Source organism: Elgaria multicarinata, chromosome 2 (genome assembly GCF_023053635.1).
Source record: "Elgaria multicarinata webbii isolate HBS135686 ecotype San Diego chromosome 2, rElgMul1.1.pri, whole genome shotgun sequence".
Lineage (NCBI taxonomy): Eukaryota > Metazoa > Chordata > Lepidosauria > Squamata > Anguidae > Elgaria > Elgaria multicarinata.
In genome coordinates, this window is record NC_086172.1 from 179,447,010 (window position 1) to 179,468,961 (window position 21,952).

The 21,952-nt window shown below is 41.9% G+C and overlaps 1 protein-coding gene across 2 annotated transcripts in view; it reads right to left on the minus strand.

Annotated features, from left to right (window-relative positions):
* Positions 1–21,952, minus strand: part of FERMT2 (FERM domain containing kindlin 2) — a 121,010-nt gene that overhangs the window by 85,406 nt on the left and 13,652 nt on the right. For both annotated transcript variants that reach the window (XM_063118199.1, XM_063118198.1), the window contains exon 3: positions 6,495–6,728. In XM_063118199.1, coding sequence (XP_062974269.1) covers positions 6,495–6,728 — 234 coding nt within the window. The remainder of the gene's footprint in view (positions 1–6,494; positions 6,729–21,952) is intronic.

Consider the following 21,952-nt stretch of genomic DNA (forward strand, 5'->3'; position numbering starts at 1 on the left):
ATTGAAGCGAATTCATACTGAATTGTTTCTCTCACTCTCACACATGGCATTTCACACAAGAGATTCCACACCCCTGTTTCATCCTGCAGAAACTGTTTCACCTACAGAGAGCTTCGGCTATTGGGCGGTATAAAAATGTAATAAATAAATAAATAAATAAAATACAAATGCTGACTCTAATGCATCATTCCGTAAGCTTAACAACCCCATACTTTAAAGTGCTCAAAAAACCTAAATAAATAAAAGGCCATCATGACTTTTAAAATCTGTTGCTTAGCATCTTCGTGTGAACGTGTTCCAAGTCTTTAAGAATCAGCTCTCAGCTTCCCTTGCCGTACTAGCATCATATGCTGTTTTCTCCATTATCCATAAGTTTTCTGACACACAAAAACTGTGTGGCACTGCAACAATGGAATCAGTTACCTAGGGAGGTTGTGGGCTCTCCCACACTAGAGGCCTTCAAGAGGCAGCTGGACAACCACCTGTCAGGGATGCTTTAGGGTGGATTCCTGCATTGAGCAGGGGGTTGGACTCAATGACCTTGTAGGCCCCTTCCAACTCTGCTATTCTATGATTCTATGATTCTATGAAAAGGACACAGAATAACGGGCTCAAGTGACAGGAAGCCAGATTCCGGCTGGACATCAGGAAAAACTTCCTGACTGTTAGAGCAGTATGGCAATGGAACCAGTTACCTAGGGAGGTTGTGGGCTCTCCCACACTAGAGGCCTTCAAGAGGCAACTGGACAACCATCTGTCAAGTACGCTGTAGGGTGGGTTCCTGCATTAAGCAAGGGGTTGGACTCGATGGCCTTTTAGGCCCCTTCCAACTCTACTATTCTATTATTCTATGAATTGAGGGTAGCTTACGCTGACTAACAGAGCAGCGAGCTGCTCAAACCAAGGTTACAAGCAATGGTTACTAGCAATAACAGGTTACTAGCAAAGTAATATCTTGCCATATGCCAAGGGAGATTGCTCCAAGGTGACAAGAATGCCTTGAGGATGGTGTGTACATGAGGCTCTCCTTCCCTTTCTGCCCATTTATTTGCTGAACTAAGAGCCCAACTATGTATGGCATTGGCAGCTGTCACCAGCATAATGGCGTTTGACTCCCTCCTACTTCACCAGAGCCACCATCCTTCAAAAAGAAAGCCAGGGTCACAGCCTTTACTTTGGGCTATGAAAAAGTGTCTTGGTGGCATTCCTCTTCACCCCAAAGCCAACCATGATAACGTCTTATTTTCATTCAGCTCTTTACTTGTGGGTTCCAGAAAGCTATGCATCTCAAAGCTATTCAGATTCTTTGAAGTCCTGCAGCTCTCACATCTATCTAAGAATAAATATCCTTTCCATAGGGTGTAAGATAAAACTATGTCTCAGGCTACTGTCTTGCAGGCCATCACTATCTGAGTCTTTAACAAGCATGAGGGTAAGAAGAGAATTTCTAGTTTTTAAAAAATGCAGACAAGGTTTTGTAGCAAAGGAGCACTTCAGGTCTATGAGTTTACATAGGCTTTTTCCTCTTATAGCAGGATTCTGGCATGTTAAGTCTTACAGACTGAAGACTATTTTAATACTTAAAAGTATTAAAATAGAGGGAGTATATGGTTAAATATTTAATATATCACTCAGAAATAGGTAAGAATTCCACTTATCAAGCAAACATTCAAATTAGGAAACTCTTAATTGACTCAATGAAAATAAACATGTAAACACTTTCTACCCTATAAATGTGCACGTTGAGATTAAGAAGTGTTCCATTTTTCTCCTATTTTGTGGCAGGGAGGAGGAGGAAGGTCTGATCCTATGAGGGGGTGGGAACAGGGCCAACACACTGTGAGAAGTTTTAATCCCAGTGGGAAACTACTAGCTAGTATTTCCTACAGTTCTTTTTTTAGAAAAGAACAAGCTGCATTGAGAGAAGAGCAGGGGAACCACTGTAGATTTTGGGTGGGGTGGGGAGTCACATCTGGAAAAGCCATTGCAAAAGGTCTGCAAAGCTATATATCAGGACCTACAGGAAATTAACTCTCACTTATACAAGAGCTACTGTAGTGTAGTGACTAAAGGCGGTAAGTCCTAGTTAAAACTTGCCTTTGCCATCAATTCAATATATGTCCTGAGGCAAACTACAAAACTATAATATTGGGATATACTAGAAAGCAGGACGCAGTAAGAATCGTAGACATATTATTGGTTTACATTTCATGATTGTTGTAAGAATTGCTGAGATAATATGGGAAGCTCATGAGCAGTGTATTATGATACAAATGTGATTCCCCCCTCTTCAGCCCATTTCTTCCATGATACTCCATTCCCCTAACTTTATGTCTTGCACACCCTCTTTAACTTTCATCTTAGTTTGAGATGTTCTCTCTCTTTAACTACATGAAGTGCTTCAGAAAATTTAAGTAACAGGTCCGGCCCGATTCAAAGAGCTGGTATTAACATTTAAAGCCTAAACGGCTTGGGTCCAGGCTATCTGAAGGAACGCCTCCTCCCGTATGTACCTGCCCGGACCCTAAGGTCATCCTCAGGGGTCCTTCTCCATGAGCCCCTGCCAAAGGAGGTGAGGCAGGTGGCTACCAGGAGGAGGGCCTTCTCTGCTGTGGCACCCCGGCTGTGGAACGAGCTCACTAAGGAGGTTCGCTTGGTGCCTACATTATATGCCTTTAGACACCAGGTGAAGACCTTTTTATTCTCCCAGTACTTTAACAATCTATAAATAAATTTTAACTTGGTGTTTAAAATTTGTATTTTAAATTTGTAATTTTGCATTGCGGCTGTTTTTATCTGGTTGAGCTTTTATACTGTATTCAATATTATGGTTTTATGCTGTTGCTTTATACTTGAATTGTCTTAATTTTGTAAACCGCCCAGAGAGCTCCAGCTATTGGACAGTATAGGATTGCAATAAATAAACAAACAAATAATATTCCCCCACTAATTCCCCCATGCGATTCATGCACTCCCTCCTTCTAGAAAGGCTCTTGAATCAAGTCTAAACAATTTTTTGAAAAGTGTAAGGGCCCCCATTTGGTCTAGCTTTCAAGGCTCAGTGTGAAGTTAGGTGCCCGCGAGATGTTCTCAATTAGAGATGTGAAGGCATGGGTGGGGGTGGGGTGGGGGTGGCGGAATGGAACAACTTTGGATTATGAAATATTTTCTTTTAGAATTTAAGACAAAGTATTTATATATTCTTACCAAGCCTTCACTCTCCACAAAATGATATCTAAAAACTATGTAATCAGAACACTTTTATAGAAAGACTAGAGATGTAAAATGTCTGGAAATAATGAAGCCATGGGAGTTTTTTTTTAATTCTTTCTGTAATATTCCCAGCATAGTTTCATTCCTTATTAAAATTATTGATCTACATATATTTCACTGATGAGACATTTATGCTCAGGTTTTCAATGTGTGACAGAGTCACATTCTTAGAGTTTTTGATAATGTAGTAGCCAATTAATTTATTTCTAATCTATTCAGACAATAATGACAAATTTACTGAGTTTACTTTTAAAAGTTTTAAAATATAATAGTTTTATGAGCAAACGAAGATATACATAAGGCTGCTTTATGTTCCTAAAGCACCCCTCCCCAACCTGGTGCCCTCTGGGTGTTTTGGACTGCAGTGCCCAACTTTCTTGACCATTGGCCATGCTGCCTGAGGATGATGGCAGCTGAACTCCAAAATATTTGGAGGGCAACAGACTGAGGAAGGTGTCTTAAAGCAATAAAGTGATTTTAGAACTGTAAAGAGCTCTCAATGATTAAGCATTGCTTATTTCTCAATTTTTGCAAAATTTCATTTTTTTTCCCTGTGGGGAAAAAAAACCCTGGGGAAAATGTTTTTTTCCCCATTGCCTCAAAATTTCCAGAAATTTTACATCTCTGCTATCAATTTCCTGTCCCCTTCAAAAAAAAATTAAATAAAAAATCTTGAAAAACATTAGGGCATCGGGTTCTTCCTGTTCCTGCACCTGCTGCAGATCAGCTGTTGTGGACAGGCAGAGAAAGAAATTGCTTTCCGCCTTTGTCTATTCTTCCTCTGCCCACACAGACCTTTTCCCTTTGCTATCTCTCTCTTCCCACTGCCAGCCTCTAGCTTTGCTTTTACTCTCCTGACACCCCCCTTCCTTTCTAGTTCTCTTTTTTGCCTGCCCTTCGTTTTCTTCTTTCTCTCCTTTCCTAGTCTCTAGTCTTGCTCTCTTTCTCTGCCTTCTTGCCTTGGTATTTCCTCCATCCCTCCCAACCTCTAGCCTATTTCTCGCCCCCAGACCTCTTTAGCTCACTTTGTCCCACGTCAGCCATTGTGCAATTAGCCACATCTTCCATAGGAGCCATTTTGTTATGATGCCCACAATAATGTGGCCACTAGTCCAAAAGGGTCAGGAACCCCTGAGGTAGAGTTTTTCAGGGAGGATTTTAGTGAAACGTAGTTCTGTTCTACTTCGCTGGGTTTATTGGTTTGTTTTTACTTTTATATTTCACTGGGTTTATGCTTGTGCTCTGCCCCAGGTTTTAGGATGGGAATGGACAGTAATCTAAAGTGAAATGAAGGGATATTTAAAACAAATATATTTATCATAACGTTACACACTTTATTTAACCCCCTTTTAAAAAATCAAAAGTACAAAGAGGCTGTCTACTTTTCAGATATCACGTCCACTTTGTAATAGTTTACTTACAGTGGCTCACTTCCTGTCTCTTGACAGAAATGGGTCAGCCAAGAGTAATCCATTTTTATTTTAAAAGCAGAAAGATTTATTACAACAAAGCTCAAGTTACAGATTCTGGTTGCAGACTCTAATTTAGATTTCCTTTTTCAACTGGCCTTGAGTTAAGGAAGCTTGTGAAAAACTTACACTGGTTATTAGAAGACACTAAGCATAAAATTAGGCAGAAAAAAGAAAGTCAAGGTTGTTGTACTCTATTAACACTAAATCAGGATGTTTAGCTGAAAAACAGCACTATCCTACTTGGACACAGCATGAGAATTCTTTCCTATCACATACTCAATATTCTCCTCTGCAACTATGAAGTCCAGAGTGCTATTTCTAAAAAGGAGGGGGGGAGCCAAGCAAGAATTTTCAGTTTTAACAAGGATCTCTGGACTACAAATAAAACTTTTGGAACTGCAAGTAGGCACTGGAGTGCTGGTTGCTCATTCATCTTCGCCCTGAAAATTGAATATGTTAGGGAAGTAGATTCCCTCACCACATATAAGCAGAAGTCTGCTTGACTAGTCAAGGATGCGCCCACTTTATGGCTTGAGAGAGGAACTAAGCACACAGCATGGATGGGTGCTTTAATCGGTGCTACTCACTGGCATGGTACTGATGTTTTGCTGATGATAGGTAAAACATTTTATGAGCCAGAGGAAAACTATGACAAAAGAAAAGCAGAGTTCCATAGTATCTTCCTTTTATTTTATCAGTTCAGAGTCATGACACTAAATATGTCATTAGAAAGCATATCAGGATGTGGGTAGGTTTTTACTTACTAGCAGTTTGGGTTGGGGGCTACTTTCAATCATAACCAGAGTGCATTTGGAAGGGAGAATTTAACCCTGCTTTCTCTAGTGGCAATACCAATGAAAATTGCCTCCCCCTTCTATCCTACTTTAGCCCTAGGGAAGAAGTTCCCATTGGTATCAATAGATTTATTTTAAAAAGTCTTCCACAGTTTGCAAATCTCTCTCTCACACACACACCCCATCCAATAAAAAAAAAAATCAACAAAATTATCTCAAGAAAGAGCAGCAAGGACCAGCACATACAGAACAAAGGCCAGCACATGAAAATCAAAGGCCCTCTCGGCTTCAGCTCTGAGACACCCACATTTTAACTTGGACTAGACAGCTTTGATCTATGGGAAAAGAACGGCTTTTCAATAAAGATTTTTTCGTAAGATAATAGCAGCCTCATATAGCAGGGCTTAAGTTAGAATACCTAATGCCCAGCTCTCAATTCTCCAGAACCTTCAAACAAGAACATTTCTTTAATATAAAGGTAGAGATCTAACACAATTTGAGAACTTGATTATTGATATGGAATCAAACTTTCTCTAAAAAATCATTCCATCTCGTTAGATATTGAATCCAAAGAAACAGATACCTTCTCATTTGGTCCATTTTATCTGAGAGGATCTCAGTTTAGTTCATAACAAGTTTAAATATGAGAGAAAACTGTATAAAATGGTCCTGCATATAACAGTAGTAGCACAGTTACTTCATGCACAATCCCACCATTTGGCAGGCATTTTGCTTGTTCCATCAGCTGAAAGCTATTCCGTCCTCTTTTTAGAAGTGCCTCATGTGACACTAGACCCTTAGGAAGTTGAATAGGAAGACAGCCTAATCTATACTTGCTAGAAGGCTGATGCTTCAGATAACTGCCACATTACAGAATAGCTACCAGGAGCTACTGAAGCTGGCTGCTTGCCACATGAAGAGGCACGATTAGGTTCCATAAGCAATGGATACTTACTAAAGGTCTTGCAGATGTCAGATACTGCCTTGAAGACTCTGTCAGAGAAGTTGACTTTCACCTTCACATACTTCATGTTGGGAAGTTGAAGTCGGAGAAGTTTGTGCTGAGGAGTGAACTGCAGCTTTGCATCAGCTTGTATTCCATACTTATCCAGGGTCCAGTGAGTTTTAAGGAGCCAGGTTCTCTTCTTTTCCCACCACAGGGCATGGTCAGACCAATCCCTCTTGACATCTAAGAGAGTAAAGGTAGAGGATTAGGAACTCTGTTTCTGGTGGCCTCCTGAAAACAATTCTGTTTTGAAAAGTCTTTCTCAACTGACTAGTCACTGTTTTCCTGGTTCCGTTGTCTTAAATTGAACACATTTAATTTGCTTTTCAAATCTTCTTTCTTTACTGTTTATACCTATGTTCACTGCTCTGGAACATAGGTATAAACTGGAACATAGATATTTTGGTAATACCCTCTAATGGCATATGCACTTATTTACTATAAGGTCTTAGCCACGAATAAAGCAGGGCTAAATGAATCTTATGCTCTCCAGATGTGGACTACAACTTCCAGAATTCCTGACCATTGGTCATGCTGGCTGGAGCATATGGAAGCTGTAATCCAAAACATCTAGAAAGCACTAGGTTGTATATCCCTGGACTAAGGCCATATATATATATATATATATATATATATATATATATATATGCATGCACTTTCAGGGCCATAGACAACAAATTACTAGAAAGTAGCACTTCATTTTAAATTTTTCAAAACCACACCTTCATCCATAGAAGAACCCAGGAAGTGTATATCAAATTTAAAATCAAGTACAATAAACAATGCTTAATACAATAAAACTGGCAGGCATAAAACTATTCAATCAGTAAAAATACAATAGTTTAAAATGTCTGGGAAAATACAGAACTTTTGACCTGGCACCAAAAAGACTACAGTGTTGGTATCAGCCATAGCTTTTGGGAGGGCATTCCAGAGTCAAGGCACCAGCACAGAGAAGACCCTCTTTTTTGTTGATGAATAATGCACTTTTCCCAGCAAAGATCTAAATGCCACTATAAGGATCCAAATAAATAAAAAGACTCATATATACCCAGCTGCACAAAATCATTCTCAGTGAAAGGCAGTCTGTAAACAATGCATTTAAGGCCCATTTAAAAGCCTGTACTGGAGGGGCCAAGTGCAATTAATTCAGAAGGGAATTCCATAACTATGGAGCCACCATCAAGCTTGTACTGTTATGTACAAGAACTGGGCATGTTTAGCCTGGAGAAGAGAAGATTGAGGGGAGTCATGAGAGCACTCTTCAAATACTTAAAAGGTTGTCACACAGAGGAGGGCCAGGATCTCTTCTCGATCCTCCCAGAGTGCAGGACACGGAATAACGGGCTCAAGTTAAAGGAAGCCAGATTCCAGCTGGACATCAGGAAAAACTTCCTCACTGTTAGAGCAGTACGACAATGGAATCAGTTACCTAGGGAGGTTGTGGGCTCTCCCACACTAGAGGCATTCAAGAAGCAGCTGGACAACCATCTGTCAGGGATGCTTTAGGGTGGATTCCTGCATTGAGCAGGGGTTGGACTCAATGGCCTTGTAGGCCCCTTCCAACTCTACTATTCTATGTTTCTATGATCATTAGATAACCTTTAAACCTTTGGGACTACTAATCACCAGGCACCTTGAATTCCGCCCCCAAATATCCTAGTAACCTGTGTAAATGATGGTGGACATCTCCTTTTCTTTCTTGCTGAAGAAAGCAGGGTAAATCTTTAAAATAAATAAATCTTTGAGGGCTCTAAATTTGGCCATGCTGCTGCAGTGCTGGTGAATTGCACCACTGATGAAATGCTGAGCTACACATGAGGACAATTGGGGAGTGAGCAAGTAATGGCACTGTAAAACATCCTACGGTACAACGCTAAGCAAATAACATGATTCCACAGTAACACAGGGTATGACGCTGGGCCGAGAATCAATTTAGCTTCCTGAGAATCTCAGCTTTCATTAGGGGAAAAAAGATCAGTAGTCATGGCTGCAAAGATATGCTTGAAAATGCATGGGCAGTGCCTACTGGGATCTCGGAAAACTGGACAAATAAGATTTCTAGTACTTGCAGGCAGGGCTTCGGTACCCGGCATCGCTTCTTGCCCCTACCCTGATTAACAAAAATGGAATTCTGGAAAGAAAATGTGTGTTTCTATAACCTCTATTTCTGTGGGTCCTATGGGGTTTAATCAGAATGAAACTTGCAAAGATATAAGTGAAAAACCATGTCTTTAGTAAGAGTTAATTATACAAAATGTGTAACAATTTCCATATACGAATAAATGCAACTATTAGTCCCTCTGGGTTCAAACAAAAATATGGAATTCTTGCTTGCAACTTTGCAGTAGGCCAGTCCCAAAGTGCCTTTGGTTTCACAATATGCAGGATACTTCAGTAGCCCCTTCTGTAAAACCCTTAATTTTAGTCCGCAGGACAGTCACAAGTTGTAGCTTTTAAATTGCAATTCCATGAATTAGCTCTACAAAAATAATTTAATTATAACCAATATCAAAGATACAAAAATGATTCCCAACCCCGTTGCAATTCTCTTGTACACAAATACCAGTTCAGTTTACCTTATACAAGATGATGAGCCCATAAATCAGTTCTCCACCATTCAGCTTCCCAGGAGAACAAACTGACTCTTTTCCTTGTTTGTTTGTTTCTTCTCTTAGCCCTCCCTCTGAGTGAGGACTCCACCAAAAGGATTAAACCATCTAGTCCAGTGGTCCAACTAGTGGGTCACAGTCCCACTTTCAGTCCAGATGGGTTACAGCATAGCTGCTGCCACCATATTGAACAATTGTGAAATTGTGAAAAGTAGATTCCATGTTGCAGGTTGGGGCTCCCAGGTGGGTCTTGGGTCTGGACCAGTTGAAGTCCAATGATCTAGTCTATAGGAGTTATATTTCCTCAATGTGTGTATGCAGGTCACAGAATTTACTTTTGAGTTGGGGATGATTTGGGGTTGCCCTGAAGCACAGTTCTAAACAAGTACATATAGCCCTAGCTCCGATCTATTCATTAGCTCAGTAATTGTGATAGGATCCTGCACTCTTCACAGTAAGAGTTCTATGATAAGAGGTTCAAGTATTTCTCTACAACCCCTCCCAAGTACAAGGAAACTGCTTTAGCTGTCATGATGAAGACTTCATATCACAGCAGCTAAATTAAGGTCATAAGACTGGGCTGCTGAACAAGGAACATTCTGAGAATTGTTTTTGAGAAACACATAATCTATCTGAATTGCTGAAAAATGTAGCTAGATAGAGAAAAAAGAAGGCATACCTGACTTTAAAGTCATCCTAACACTGGCATCATAAAAAACCACAACAACACATTCTGCTAGTGTAATATGACTAGAAAGCAGGAGCGGCAGCCACAATTTCCAACAGCACAGAGTTCTATCATCAAATTAAACAAAACCAAATATAGAAAAGCATGCAGCTTGCAATGAGCCTTGGCTGCTCTCAGAGAAATCTGTCAAATGATTACGATGAATTCTGGTCCAAGCTTTTGCTTCTCTAAAAAATGTTACAAGAGCAGGGAAGGAGTTGGCACAGAAAGAAATCTTTTCCACCACTAGCTCTTCTGCTGCTTCTGATTTAGGTGTGCATGGCAGATTCCAGGTTATGATAGCTGTTGGCTTTACCACCCTCAAGAGCAGCTTGGGCTAAAACAAATACTTAAAAACTTTCCTAGATTCACCATTTCCAAGCAACCCCTAATACGTGTTTGAGACTTTGGTGTACGGCTAGTGTAGACAACACTGACAATTTCTCTTCTGTGACTAAGAGTGAGCTTCAGGATTGGGCATTCCCTCCACCTTGCATTTCTGGAGTGAGTTCTCTACTCAGTTCTCACTTTGGCCTTAACCATGGTCTACCCACATTATGCCTACATCTCTAGAGAAGTGAAGGCCTAGAGAGAGAAAATTTAAAGTTTTACAGACTGCTCACTTGAGGGAATGTTATTAAAGGCAAAACTGAAGTACTTTGGCCACATAATGAGAAGACAGGACACCCTGGAGAAGATACTGATGCTAGGGAAAGTGGAAGGCAAAAGGAAGAGGGGCCGACCAAGGGCAAGATGGATGGATGATATTCTGGAGGTGACAGACTTGACCTTGGGGGAGCTGGGGGTGGCAATGGCCGACAGAAAGCTCTGGCGTGGGCTGGTCCTTGGAGTCACGAAGAGTCGGAAGCGACTGAACGAATAAACAACAAATTACGGGGGGGCGCTTTCCCCCCTGTTCTCCCCACCCCAAGGACAATTTTTCTAATGGAAAAAATTGTAAGTTTGGTGGAAACACTGGGAAAAAAACCTTATTTTCTCTTTTGCAATGAATGAGATGCTTTAGGTAAGATGTTACTCACTCAGAAACTATAGTATGAAGATTTTTATGTAAGACAATCTTCTACAGCATTAAAGAATAATTCCTGTATATATTGTAGAATTCAATCTAGTTATAAAGTTCAACTTTATATCCAAATATGTTGCTAGTCCATAGTACTGCAACTATATAAGTCTACTTCTGCCTAAACCAGGGGTGGGGAGAAGGTAGATTGGGATCCGTGCCATGAAATTTGCTCGAGGGTGCCCTAACCATACAGTGAAGATTCGGGGGAGGAGGGGCTATAGCTAGAGGGGAAATGGCCCCCTGCCCTGCTCCGTTGACAGGCGTTTGTCAATGGAAGGCACCACTTGGATTTCACTCATTGTATTTTATATTGTTAAAGGAGTAAAATGTTATATTTGGTTTCTGACTTTTCGCCAGAGGGTGGGGGGCTCCCTAGAGGAAAAAACATTTTTTATGGTTTCAAAATTTCCAGAAACGTGACGTCCCTAGCCAATCATGGTTAACACCAACTAGGTTTCCACTTACCCAGGGGTTTGCTAACCTGCTTCAAATCCTGATTTCAAATGCCAGTTGTAGATACTAAACCAGGGTTGAAGTCAGCAAGGGAGGAAAAGCCTAGCTCCTGTTCTCTTAACTATGGCTAAGAGATCAGCAGAGTTATGTCTACATTGGGCCACTAAATTCATGTTCTCAGGTCTTCTTCAGTAGCTACAAAGAACTAGAGAGAGTTAAAACCATACAAGACCTGGCAACGTTTCAAAACATTCTAGCAGCCGATAAGGGGAAAAAAATGCTGAAATAGCTTGGCAATAGACCTGCAAGATTATACTTTGAACAGAGGCTAAGGAACTTGTCCAGAAGGAGGGTGTTTTGGAGAGGAAGAATAGCCCTTTACAGAAACATTCTCCTTCAAGCAAATGCTGAAGGGATGAAGGCTTGAGTTAATACTAAAGCCTCGATGTACTCAAAAGATTTCACACCTGGCATACAGATTAATTTCTAATTTCAGCAAACCGAGATAACAGATGGAGGTTTGCAACACAGAAACAACGTATACAACTGAACCAGGTTTTCCACAGGAGAAACAAGGCATTCATAATGCCAGCCTCATAATTTAAAAAGTGCAATCCATTAAGCAGAACTCCCCTGCAGGTTGCCAGAGGTTTAAAATGGGAGCAGAAAATCCCTCCCACCCACCCACCATATTTAAATACATCATTTAATTATTCTAATTATAGTAAAATGAAAGAGGAAACTGTTTTTCCACCTAGACATCCAGGCTTTGGTCATTCAAACATCAAGAAGGTGTAGTTTAAACTTATTACCTTTCAATAATTTATTTATTTATTTATTTATTACATTTTTATACCGCCCAATAGCCGAAACTCTTTGGACGGTTCACAATAAGAAGAAAAGCATCTAAATTTAGTATGAAATATGTGCAGTTGGAGGCAAAGAAGGATCTATCACCAGCTAAAGCACACACCAAATTCCGTGGTTGATAAAACTGTTGTCTCTACATGGAACAGGAAGACATGATGCCTAAAACAGGAAGCCAATATTCTTTAGTTCTTCAATGTTCTTTTCCTTTGTATTGCACAGGTATTCAAACTACCATTCCATGTAGTAGTGGTCTGTCCAGAAACAGGGAGGCGGCACAGAAGGTAGAGTGGGAACTAATGGTACATCTCAGTGATTTTCAGTAGAATGGCAAGTTCTTTCCAACTTCCAATTATTTAACAAAATTACTTTTTCCATCTAAATTCAGCTGCTGAAAGAAAGCCTGAAGTAACCTCAGTTGAGTTCTAATACTGAAAACAAATTCCTAGACTCAGAATGCGTTTAGAGGCACTCTGTTGTCTGATTTTAAGTGTATTTCGTTTCCATCTGGATCTTGGGGTTGGTGGACCTTCTAGCTAGCTTTCAGCTGATCACTCACTCTAATTAGGCAAAGTAGATGCCTCATGCCAACCAAGCACAGCAAAACAAGGCCACCTATAAATATGATGGAACTTTGCATACATGGGGAACCCCACTATGCAGAGAAGTGGGGCGTTGTTGCTTTTTAAAGGTGGAAAAAATGGTAGCCAACGGCTTAGGCACACTGTCAGCATGAGGGAAAAGTACAAGCCCATAGCAGGCTGGGCACCTGCGCAACTGAAAGGAATTAAGCAACCTGCTCCTTGTAGGACCTAACTAAATGGAGGATGTTGGGGTCAGGAGATGCACACCAACAGCTTTGGCTATTGGGCGGTATAAAAATGCAATAAATAAATAAATAATGAAACGAGCATCCCCAAACACAATTGTCATGTAGGATCACTATAATGTCAAGAACGTATTCTCCCTTATGAGCCTGCCCGTGCTTTGAGATCTTCTGGAGAAGCCCTTCTTTCAGTCCCACCTTCTTCACAGGCACGCTTGGTGGGAACATGGGAGAGGGCCTTCTCGGTGGCTGCTGGAACTCTCTTCCTAGGGAAGCTAGGCTGGCTCCCTCCTTGATGGGCTTTCGGAAGCAGGCTAAAACTTTTTTGTTCCAGCAGGCCTTTGGAGAATAGTCTGCCCCTCCATCTATGTTAATGTCTTATAATTTTGTTGTGTATTTTAAATGTTTATGGTTTTGTGTGTCCCCCCCCATGTATATTTTAAACTTTGTAATACCGCCTTGAGGCCCAGCATTGGGCAAAAGGCGGGATACAAATAATAATAATAATAATAATAATAATAATAATAATAATAATGATGATGATGAATGTCCCTTTCACAGCTGAAAGGATTCTGAAATGATTTGTGTGGGTGGATGGATTCAGGAGATGTGCACCATCAAGCATGCATATGCTCTGACTTTCCCCAGACTTTTCCCATACAGCAAGAGGAGGGAAATCTAGAACAACCATACTCCCAGCTGTGCAGCCCCATGACACTTTAACATGATAGCACTACTGTACTACAGAATGCGGTGTGTGTGCATGTATGAAACATAACTATTTTATTTCCTACGCTCCCCAAACCCACCCTCTGTTCCACGTCATTCAAGTGTTCAGGGTAAGTGTTGGCAGCCCCAAAACTCCCTTTAACAGTGCAGACTGGGGTGCATGCATTAATCCTGCTGCCAATCAATACTGCTAAAAGAAGATTTGTGGCAGTTATCCCCAGACCTAACTACAGCGTAGTACTAATATTGCAATGCTCTGCTTGAAGGCTGGCTCAAGCCCCCAGCATTAGGTCTTCACTGAGTTTGAGGCTGGCTGCCCAGCAAGTCCTGAAGAGGAAAGAATGCTGTATAGTGACAGTGCTATAGCATTCCTATTCAGGGCTCACTAGAACCCCAAACAAAAGCACTGTAACACTCAGCTGGGGACACGGTGGATAAAAATCAATGATTTCTTTTCAAAAAAATTTAAAAAATCATTTTTTAATTTAAATCGGATTTATTTGATTTAAATTGGATTTTTTTTATAAAATGCTTTTTGAGGAAAAGCTCTGTTTTAGATAAATTATAGTCCAAGGGTTATTCATCATGAAATAATTACTTTTTAATTATGTAGCATGAGGCTGTATGTATATTCATGCAATGTTTAATTTTTTGGGGTAAATGAATTCCATTAATCCATTCACAATGCCATGGTCTTCCAGAGGTTTCTGTAAGATTATTGGGCAATTTTCTATCTGGAAGATATTATCACAGATGCTTGGTTTTACAGTTCTCAAAACTGTGAATTTGTGTCTGTAGAGATCACGATCCCATTGTGCCTTTGCAAATCTATGTACACAGAATCAACCCTTTACCTCTTAAGTGCTAAGTTTAAAAAAATTCAATGAATAGAGTGCACTTGGGGGGGGGGAGTTACATGATTAAAACAAGTCTTTCTGAGTAGTGATTTAAATCAAATCCACCCTGGATGGGGACACCTTCAACATTATATTGTGGGGTCCCCACTTATAAGCATTAAGAATTATGGAGGGAGTCACAAGGAAATGGTTTCTGTCCACCACTCTGCCGCTAAAATCATCTTCTTGGCTCGCCGCTCTGACCATGTAACTCCACTTCTGAAATCTCTTCATTGGCTTCCAATTCACTTCAGAATCCAATATAAACTTCTCCTGTTGACCTACAAAACTTTTCACAGTCTAGCTCCTTCCTATCTCTCCTCTCTCATCTCACACTATTGCCCCGCTCGTGCTCTTCGCTCCTCTGATGCCATGCTTCTCGCCTGCCCAAGGGTCTCTACTTCCCTTGCTCGGCTTCGCCCATTTTCTTCTGCTGCCCCTTACACCTGGAACGCTCTTCCGGAACATCTGAGATCCACAAGTTCAATCGCAGCTTTTAAAGCTCAGCTAAAAACTTTTCTTTTTCCTAAAGCTTTTACAACTTGATGCTGTTTGGACTTTATACTGTTATACTGTTAGTTTTACCCTACCCTGCGCCTGTTTACCCTACCCAGTGCCTGTTTGCATTCTCTTCCCCTCCTTATCGCTCTACTATGATTTTAATAGAATGTAAGCCTATGCGGCAGGGTCTTGCTATTTACTGTTTTACGCTGTACAGCACCATGTACATAGATGGTGCTATATAAATAAATAAATAAATAAATAAATAAATAAATAATAAGTGCCACATATTGATTCCTACATTGGAAAGAAGTCATTTATATCATAGCAATTAAGGCAAAGACACTGTCATCGTCTTTGTCATCAGGATACTTCACAAATGTCAAAGTTCAAGTTACCCCAAACATCCGTAACAATGGTACTTTCCCTGCAGTAACCTCCCCAATTCTCAACTGCAATGCAGAAGGGCACCCCATATCCACAGACATCCAAATTTCTAACTGAAAGAAAACAAAGCTAAAACTACCGTCTGACACACTCATAGGGATTCAGCTTGTGCTGGATGGGGTTACATTTCCCCTGAAGACACAGGTCCGCAGCTTGGGTGTACTTCTGGACTCAGCCCTGAGCCTGGATGCCCAGGTTTCGGCGGTGGCCAGGAGTGCATTCGCAAATTTAAAGCTAGTGTGCCAGCTGCGCCCGTTCCTAGAGATGTTGGACCTGGCCACAATGACACATGCCTTAGTATATCCCGATTGGGTTACTGTAACGCGCTCTACGTGGGGCTGCCTTTAAAGAGTGTTCGGAAACTCCAGCTGGTTCAAAGAGCTGCAGCCAGAGTGTTGACCGGGGCTGGTTACAGGGAGGAGACAACTCCCCTGTTAAAACAGCTCCACTGGCTTCCAGTCTGTTTCTGGGCGCAATTCAAAGTGCTAGTTACAACCTATAAAGCCCTATATGGCTCTGGTCCAGGTTATTTGAAAGACCGTATTCTCCCTTATGAGCCTGCCCATGCTTTGAGATCTTCTGGAGAAGCCCTTCTTTCAGTTCCACCATCTTCACAGGCGTGCTTGGTGGGAACATGGGAGAGGGCCTTCTCGGTGGTTGCTCCAGTGCTCTGGAACACTCTTCCCGGGGAAGCTAGACTGGCTTCCTCCTTGATGGGCTTTCGGAAGCAGGCTAAAACTTGTTTGTTCCAGCAGGCCTTTGGAGAGTAATTTGGTCTTCCATCTATGTTAATAATTTTGTTGTGTATTTTAAACTTCTTTTTTTAAAAAAAATCATTTCCTATGTTTTAAAATGTATGTTTTAAACTTTGTAATACTGCCTTGAGGCCCAGTATTGGGCAAAAGGCGGGATACTAATACTAATAATAATAATATGCTTCCTTTAAATTCTGCTTTTAAAAACTATTAGTGCTATTCAGTCTAGAAGCATGAGGAATCTCTGTAAACTTTGGTTTAATATAAAATAGTGCCACTTTTCACTGAAAATAATAAATTCACCAATGCTGGGAAGGAAAGGAACAGAATGTGTCTGATTTTGAATGCTGAAAAAGGCACTAAAACTCTTATTTTAAATCATAAAGGAGCACAGCATCAACTGTAGCCTAATGGCTGAGACTAAGGGCCTTGCTAGACCCTGCCGGATAAGCCGGCAGGGAGGCGGGGCGACGGCGCACTAACTTTAGCACGCGCCGCCCCGCCTCCTAGATGGCCGACGCGCAGGGACTGCGGAAGCCCTGTAGCGTCGGCCATTTTTGTTGTTGTTGTTGTTGTTAAAGGGGCCATGTGCGCCCCGAAGACTCCGGACAAGGTAGGTGGGTTTTCTTTTAATTAAGCCCCCTCATCCACTCCTGATCCCCTCCCATGCCTCCTGCCCACTCTTTCCCCGCCCTTCCTCGCTGTCCCGTGTCGCTCTCCGCCCTCCCTCGCCATCCCCTGTGTCGCCCTCCGCCGTCCCGTGTCGCCCTCCGCCCTCCCTCGCTGTCCCCTGTGTTGCCCTCCGCCCTCCCCGTCTCCTGCCGGTCCGGCCTTCCCCCCATCTCCCCCCCCGGGATCCCCCCAGCCCGATGGGCACAGCGCTTTTCCCGGCTACTCGCAAGTAAGCGAGTAGCCGCAAAAAGCCACGGACCTTGCTAGATGTTCCACAGCCCCAGCCTCAGGCTGGGGCTGCGGAAAAGGCGCACCATAAGCGACTTTGCTTATGGCGTGTTAAGGGAGGCTTCAGTGCGCCTTAACCCCAGATTCCCCTGTGCATCGTCTGGACGCACAGCAGGGAAACGGGGCCTCACAGCGTGCTAAGGCCTCGTCTAGCAAGGCCCTAAGACACTATGAACCATGTGGGAAAGGTGAAGCAAAATAACTAATTTCAACTTCACCAAATGTGCATTTTAGTAATGTTGAGTGTATTAAAAGTCAAAAATAAATGCAGACAAACTTACAGTATAATGTACCCTAGAGAATGTGTATTAATCTTTTCCATAAGAGTTTCAGTTACAAAGCAATTCAGTTAAATGCTCAGATCCAGCAATTGCCCTAAATACAGATAGGCACTTTGGAGGGAACAGCTGTTCAGCACGTGTAAACCTCCAGAGCATAGGGTGTGCATAGGGTGAGAAGGCCAGATCCAAAAATCCATCTCCTCTATGGGTAGGCCAGTACTGGTTGCTTGGTTCCTGCACACATGAGAAGGCACAAATGGACATAGAGCTGCAAGACCAATGAGCATTCCCCACCCCATGCAGTGCAATCCTCATTGCTCACATGCATCATGGAGAACTGAATAAGAGAAGATTGAGGGGAGACATGATAGCACTCCTCAAGTAATTGAAAGGCTGTTACACAGAGGAGAGCCAGGATCTCTTATCAATCATCCTAGAGTGCAGGACACGGAATAATGGGCTCAAGTTACAGGAAGCCAGATTCTGGCTGGACATCAGGAAAAACTTCCTGACTGTTAAAACAGTACAACAATGGAACCAGTTACCTAGGGAAGTTGTGGGCTCTCCCACACTAGAGGCCTTCAAGAGGCAGCTGGACAGCCATCTGTCAGGTATGCTTTAGGGTGGATTCCTGCATTGAGCAGGGGGTTGGACTCGATGGCCTTATAGGCTCCTTCAAACTCTACTATTCTATGATTCTATTTATTACATTTTTATTCTATGAATGCATACCCATCTATTTCTCAATGGGAATGAGCATCCTCATGCACTCTATGGCCACTGTGCATGTCACTCTCCTGTTTAGTTGTGCACAGCTCCTTGTTACATACAACTGTGGATCAGGATTCGTATCTCATAATATTCCCATTTAGATGGAGAAAGGAGAAAACAAGTGCCTCAAAACTGCCCGGTACATCCATGGTGGAGCCAAGCCAACATCTGAACCTAGCCCCACTACCCAAATACTACTAATTTACTTTTCACTCTTCCCCAAGGCTCAGGGTTTGCTTACCTACTTAGCCATGCTGACTCAAAACACAGTTTGGAGCAAATATTCAAGTAGGGCTACTCAAAGGAGACACATATTCCTCAAGAGAAAACAGTATTAGAGCAGCAGGTGGCAGAGTCATATGTAGGATATATATGAGATAAGAATTAACTCTGGAGTTCAGAATATTTATACAGTGGACTTGAAAATGGGCTGGTCAGAGTAAAATGAGAGCTATGTGGTTTTAATGTGTTTATTGGAACTCAATTTACTAAGGCCGCTTAAGGGTGCAACTTCCAGATAAGTCTTTTATTGTGCAATCACACTATCTTCATTCACAGAATTTTACCTGGGGTCCAGATGTTCTCATGTTCCATTTGTAGCACACCTGTGTTTTCCCAGTGATTATTCCATCCTTTTCTTTACCCCAGAAATCCATGAAAGAGGAAAAGGATAATAGCTGCAAAATGCCTTTGCATTGTTAGCGCTAGGAGGCCTCCATTTGGAAGCACCCTAAATTTCAGGATTTAGTGCTAGTGGTATAGTTTGTTGACAGCCATTTTGTATTAAATAGCATTTTAAGTCTCTAAAGTACAAATAAGTGTAAAATGTATGTTCTTCTTTCCTCCCATTTGGTGAAGAGAATGTAGTCTAAAACATGTTTCAGACAAAGAACTGTATTCTATTCCACTTGAATAGTCACAATTGTGCAAAACTTCCACCATCTTCAATACCTCCTCAGGACTTTCCTATAATACTCATTCTCAGAGATACAATATGCATTTCATATATTAATTTAAATAAGTGGGTACAATCAGACAACTATAGCCATCTATACCAGCAGTTCAGTAAAACTGAAAATTAAGAGTGTTTATATGGGGCTTGGCTGACTGATTACTAACAGATACTTTCCCCGATGACTATCGAGATACCCTGTGACTTGGGGTAGGAAGAGTAATGTACCGTATTTTCCGGCGTATAAGACAACTGGGCGTATAAGACGACCCCCAACTTTTGAGAAGATTTTCCTGGGTTAAAAAGTAGTCTTATACGCCAGAAAATACAATAGTTCTACTCCCTCTCTCTCCTGTGGCTCAAACTCAAGTGCTCTTGGACAACTGCCACCAATGCTTTCTACAAACTATTTAATGACAAAGCTGAGGTTCTCTCTCTTAGATTCAGATGTAACAACTATCATACACATCTTTGTAACTAGCCTCAATGCTAGATTTGAGTAATACTCTCTATGAGAGTCTGCCCTTGAAAACTTGCTGAGAAGTTCAAGCCAATGAAAAATGTAATGGCTAGATGGGAGGATGTCACAACCATACTTCGACATCTGCGCTGACTCCCACAATCTGGGCATAATTCAAGGTGCCAATTTTGAGTACAGCTCCAAATTTTGAGCTGTGTACATAGCTATTACCTTCTCCCCTATGTCCTTTCGCAACTTCCAAGGCCAACAGAAAACACTTTAAACAGCACTCTATCAAACATGTTACATAACAAAAAGACACCCAGAATTGGTGTAGCCTCAGCTTTAGAATTTGGATTTTCTCAAGCCTGTAAATCTTCTAAGAGGATTCCTGCATTGAGCAGGGGGTTGGACTCATTGGCCTTGTAGGCCCCTTCCAACTCTGCTATTCTATGGTTTAATGCTTCCGTTGAATAAGCATTCAGATGCCAGAGATTAGTATACTTTAAGATACATAAGAAATGTCAAACTTGTGGCTTTTGTAGTATTTTGTGTGGTAATTTCATTTCTATACCTTTGTTACCTACCTTGAGGCAATATGGGTAAAGCAGATTACATGGCTAATAGCTACATAACTGAAGATAAGGATTTAATAAATTAAATTCTCAACTTATGGTCATCCCCCACACACCCCTAATAATTCTGAAAAATTCATCAGTCTACTTAACTAGGGGTTCTTTTGGCTTAGCTGAGAGGGACCCAAACCAGTTTTCCATTACAAAGCAGCTCAATTTGCACTTGACCAAAGCACTCAATTTGCACCTCCCCCCCCCTTTGCAGTGACCAAGCGGCTGCAGGACCCCCCTCCGTGGTAAAAAAAAACAACAAATCCCTGAGAGATGCGCGCCCCTTCGGGGGAGGGGCCCCGGAGCGCAGCCTGCAGCCAGGAACTCCCGAGTTTTCAGAGTTTTCCGGGGACAACTCGAAGGGGCAGCAGGGCACCGGGGTGGTTGGAAAGGAAGCCCCGGCCAAAGCCCCTGGGCTCGGGCACCCTCTGCGGCTCTTTCACGTGCCCTAAAGGGCTCTGAACCCTGCCTGGGGACGCGGCCTCGCAGCCGCCAATCACAGTAGTAAATATTGCACGGGGGGGGCTGGGGGGAGGGAATCTACTCAGGGAATCCACAAGATATCTGACTGTTAGAGCAGTACAACAATGTAACCAGTTCCCTAGGGAGGTTGTGGGCTCTCCCACACTAGAGGCCTTCAAGAGGCAGCTGGACAACCCTCTGTCAGGGATGCTTTAGGGTGGATTCCTGCATTGAGCAGGGGGTTGGACTAGATGGCCTTAGAGGTCCCTTCCAACTCTGCTATTCTATGATTCTATGATTCTATGACCAGATACTGTTCCCTAGTCCTGCTGCAGACAAGAAAACCTATTGCAAGGGTGTACAGCTGAGAGGAATTGTCTTGTGGTGGGGTATATAAATTTAGCACACTGGGCCCAGAAGATATTGTTGGTCCACACAGCTTAGCAACCCACCCTTAGAAAACCTATTGTAAACCATATATTACTAAATAAGTCTGTCTTTTTTAAAGAAAAAAAAAAGAAAGTTCAGCTTTTCAGGAAAGTCAATGAACACTCTGAATACTGTTTCAAACTGTGACAGCAGCCATTCAGGATACCATGGTTTCCAGTCACAATAAACTGGTAAATTAAAAGGAAACAACTTCAGTAGGGCAGAGATAATATGGATGAAGAATTACATGATCATATTTTGGAAATAGAAACCAAAAATATACAGTTTTAAGAGGAAGCTTCTGATTTGGGCTGGGTCTAACCCTAACTATAACCATCAGTTTCCTGCCTGCGGTATAACAAACCAGAGCTTTGGGATCACTAAGGAGATTGCAATCTTCCAGACCCAATCAGTTCATAATGCCAATTCTCAGTGTTCTTGTTAGAAGGAAGCCAAAGATTCTCCTATTCTACACAAACTGTTAATTTGAAGCTAGCAGATAATCAGTGCTGTCCAGAACTGTATACAGAACTAAACGCAAAATGCGCTGATAATGACAACTGATATCT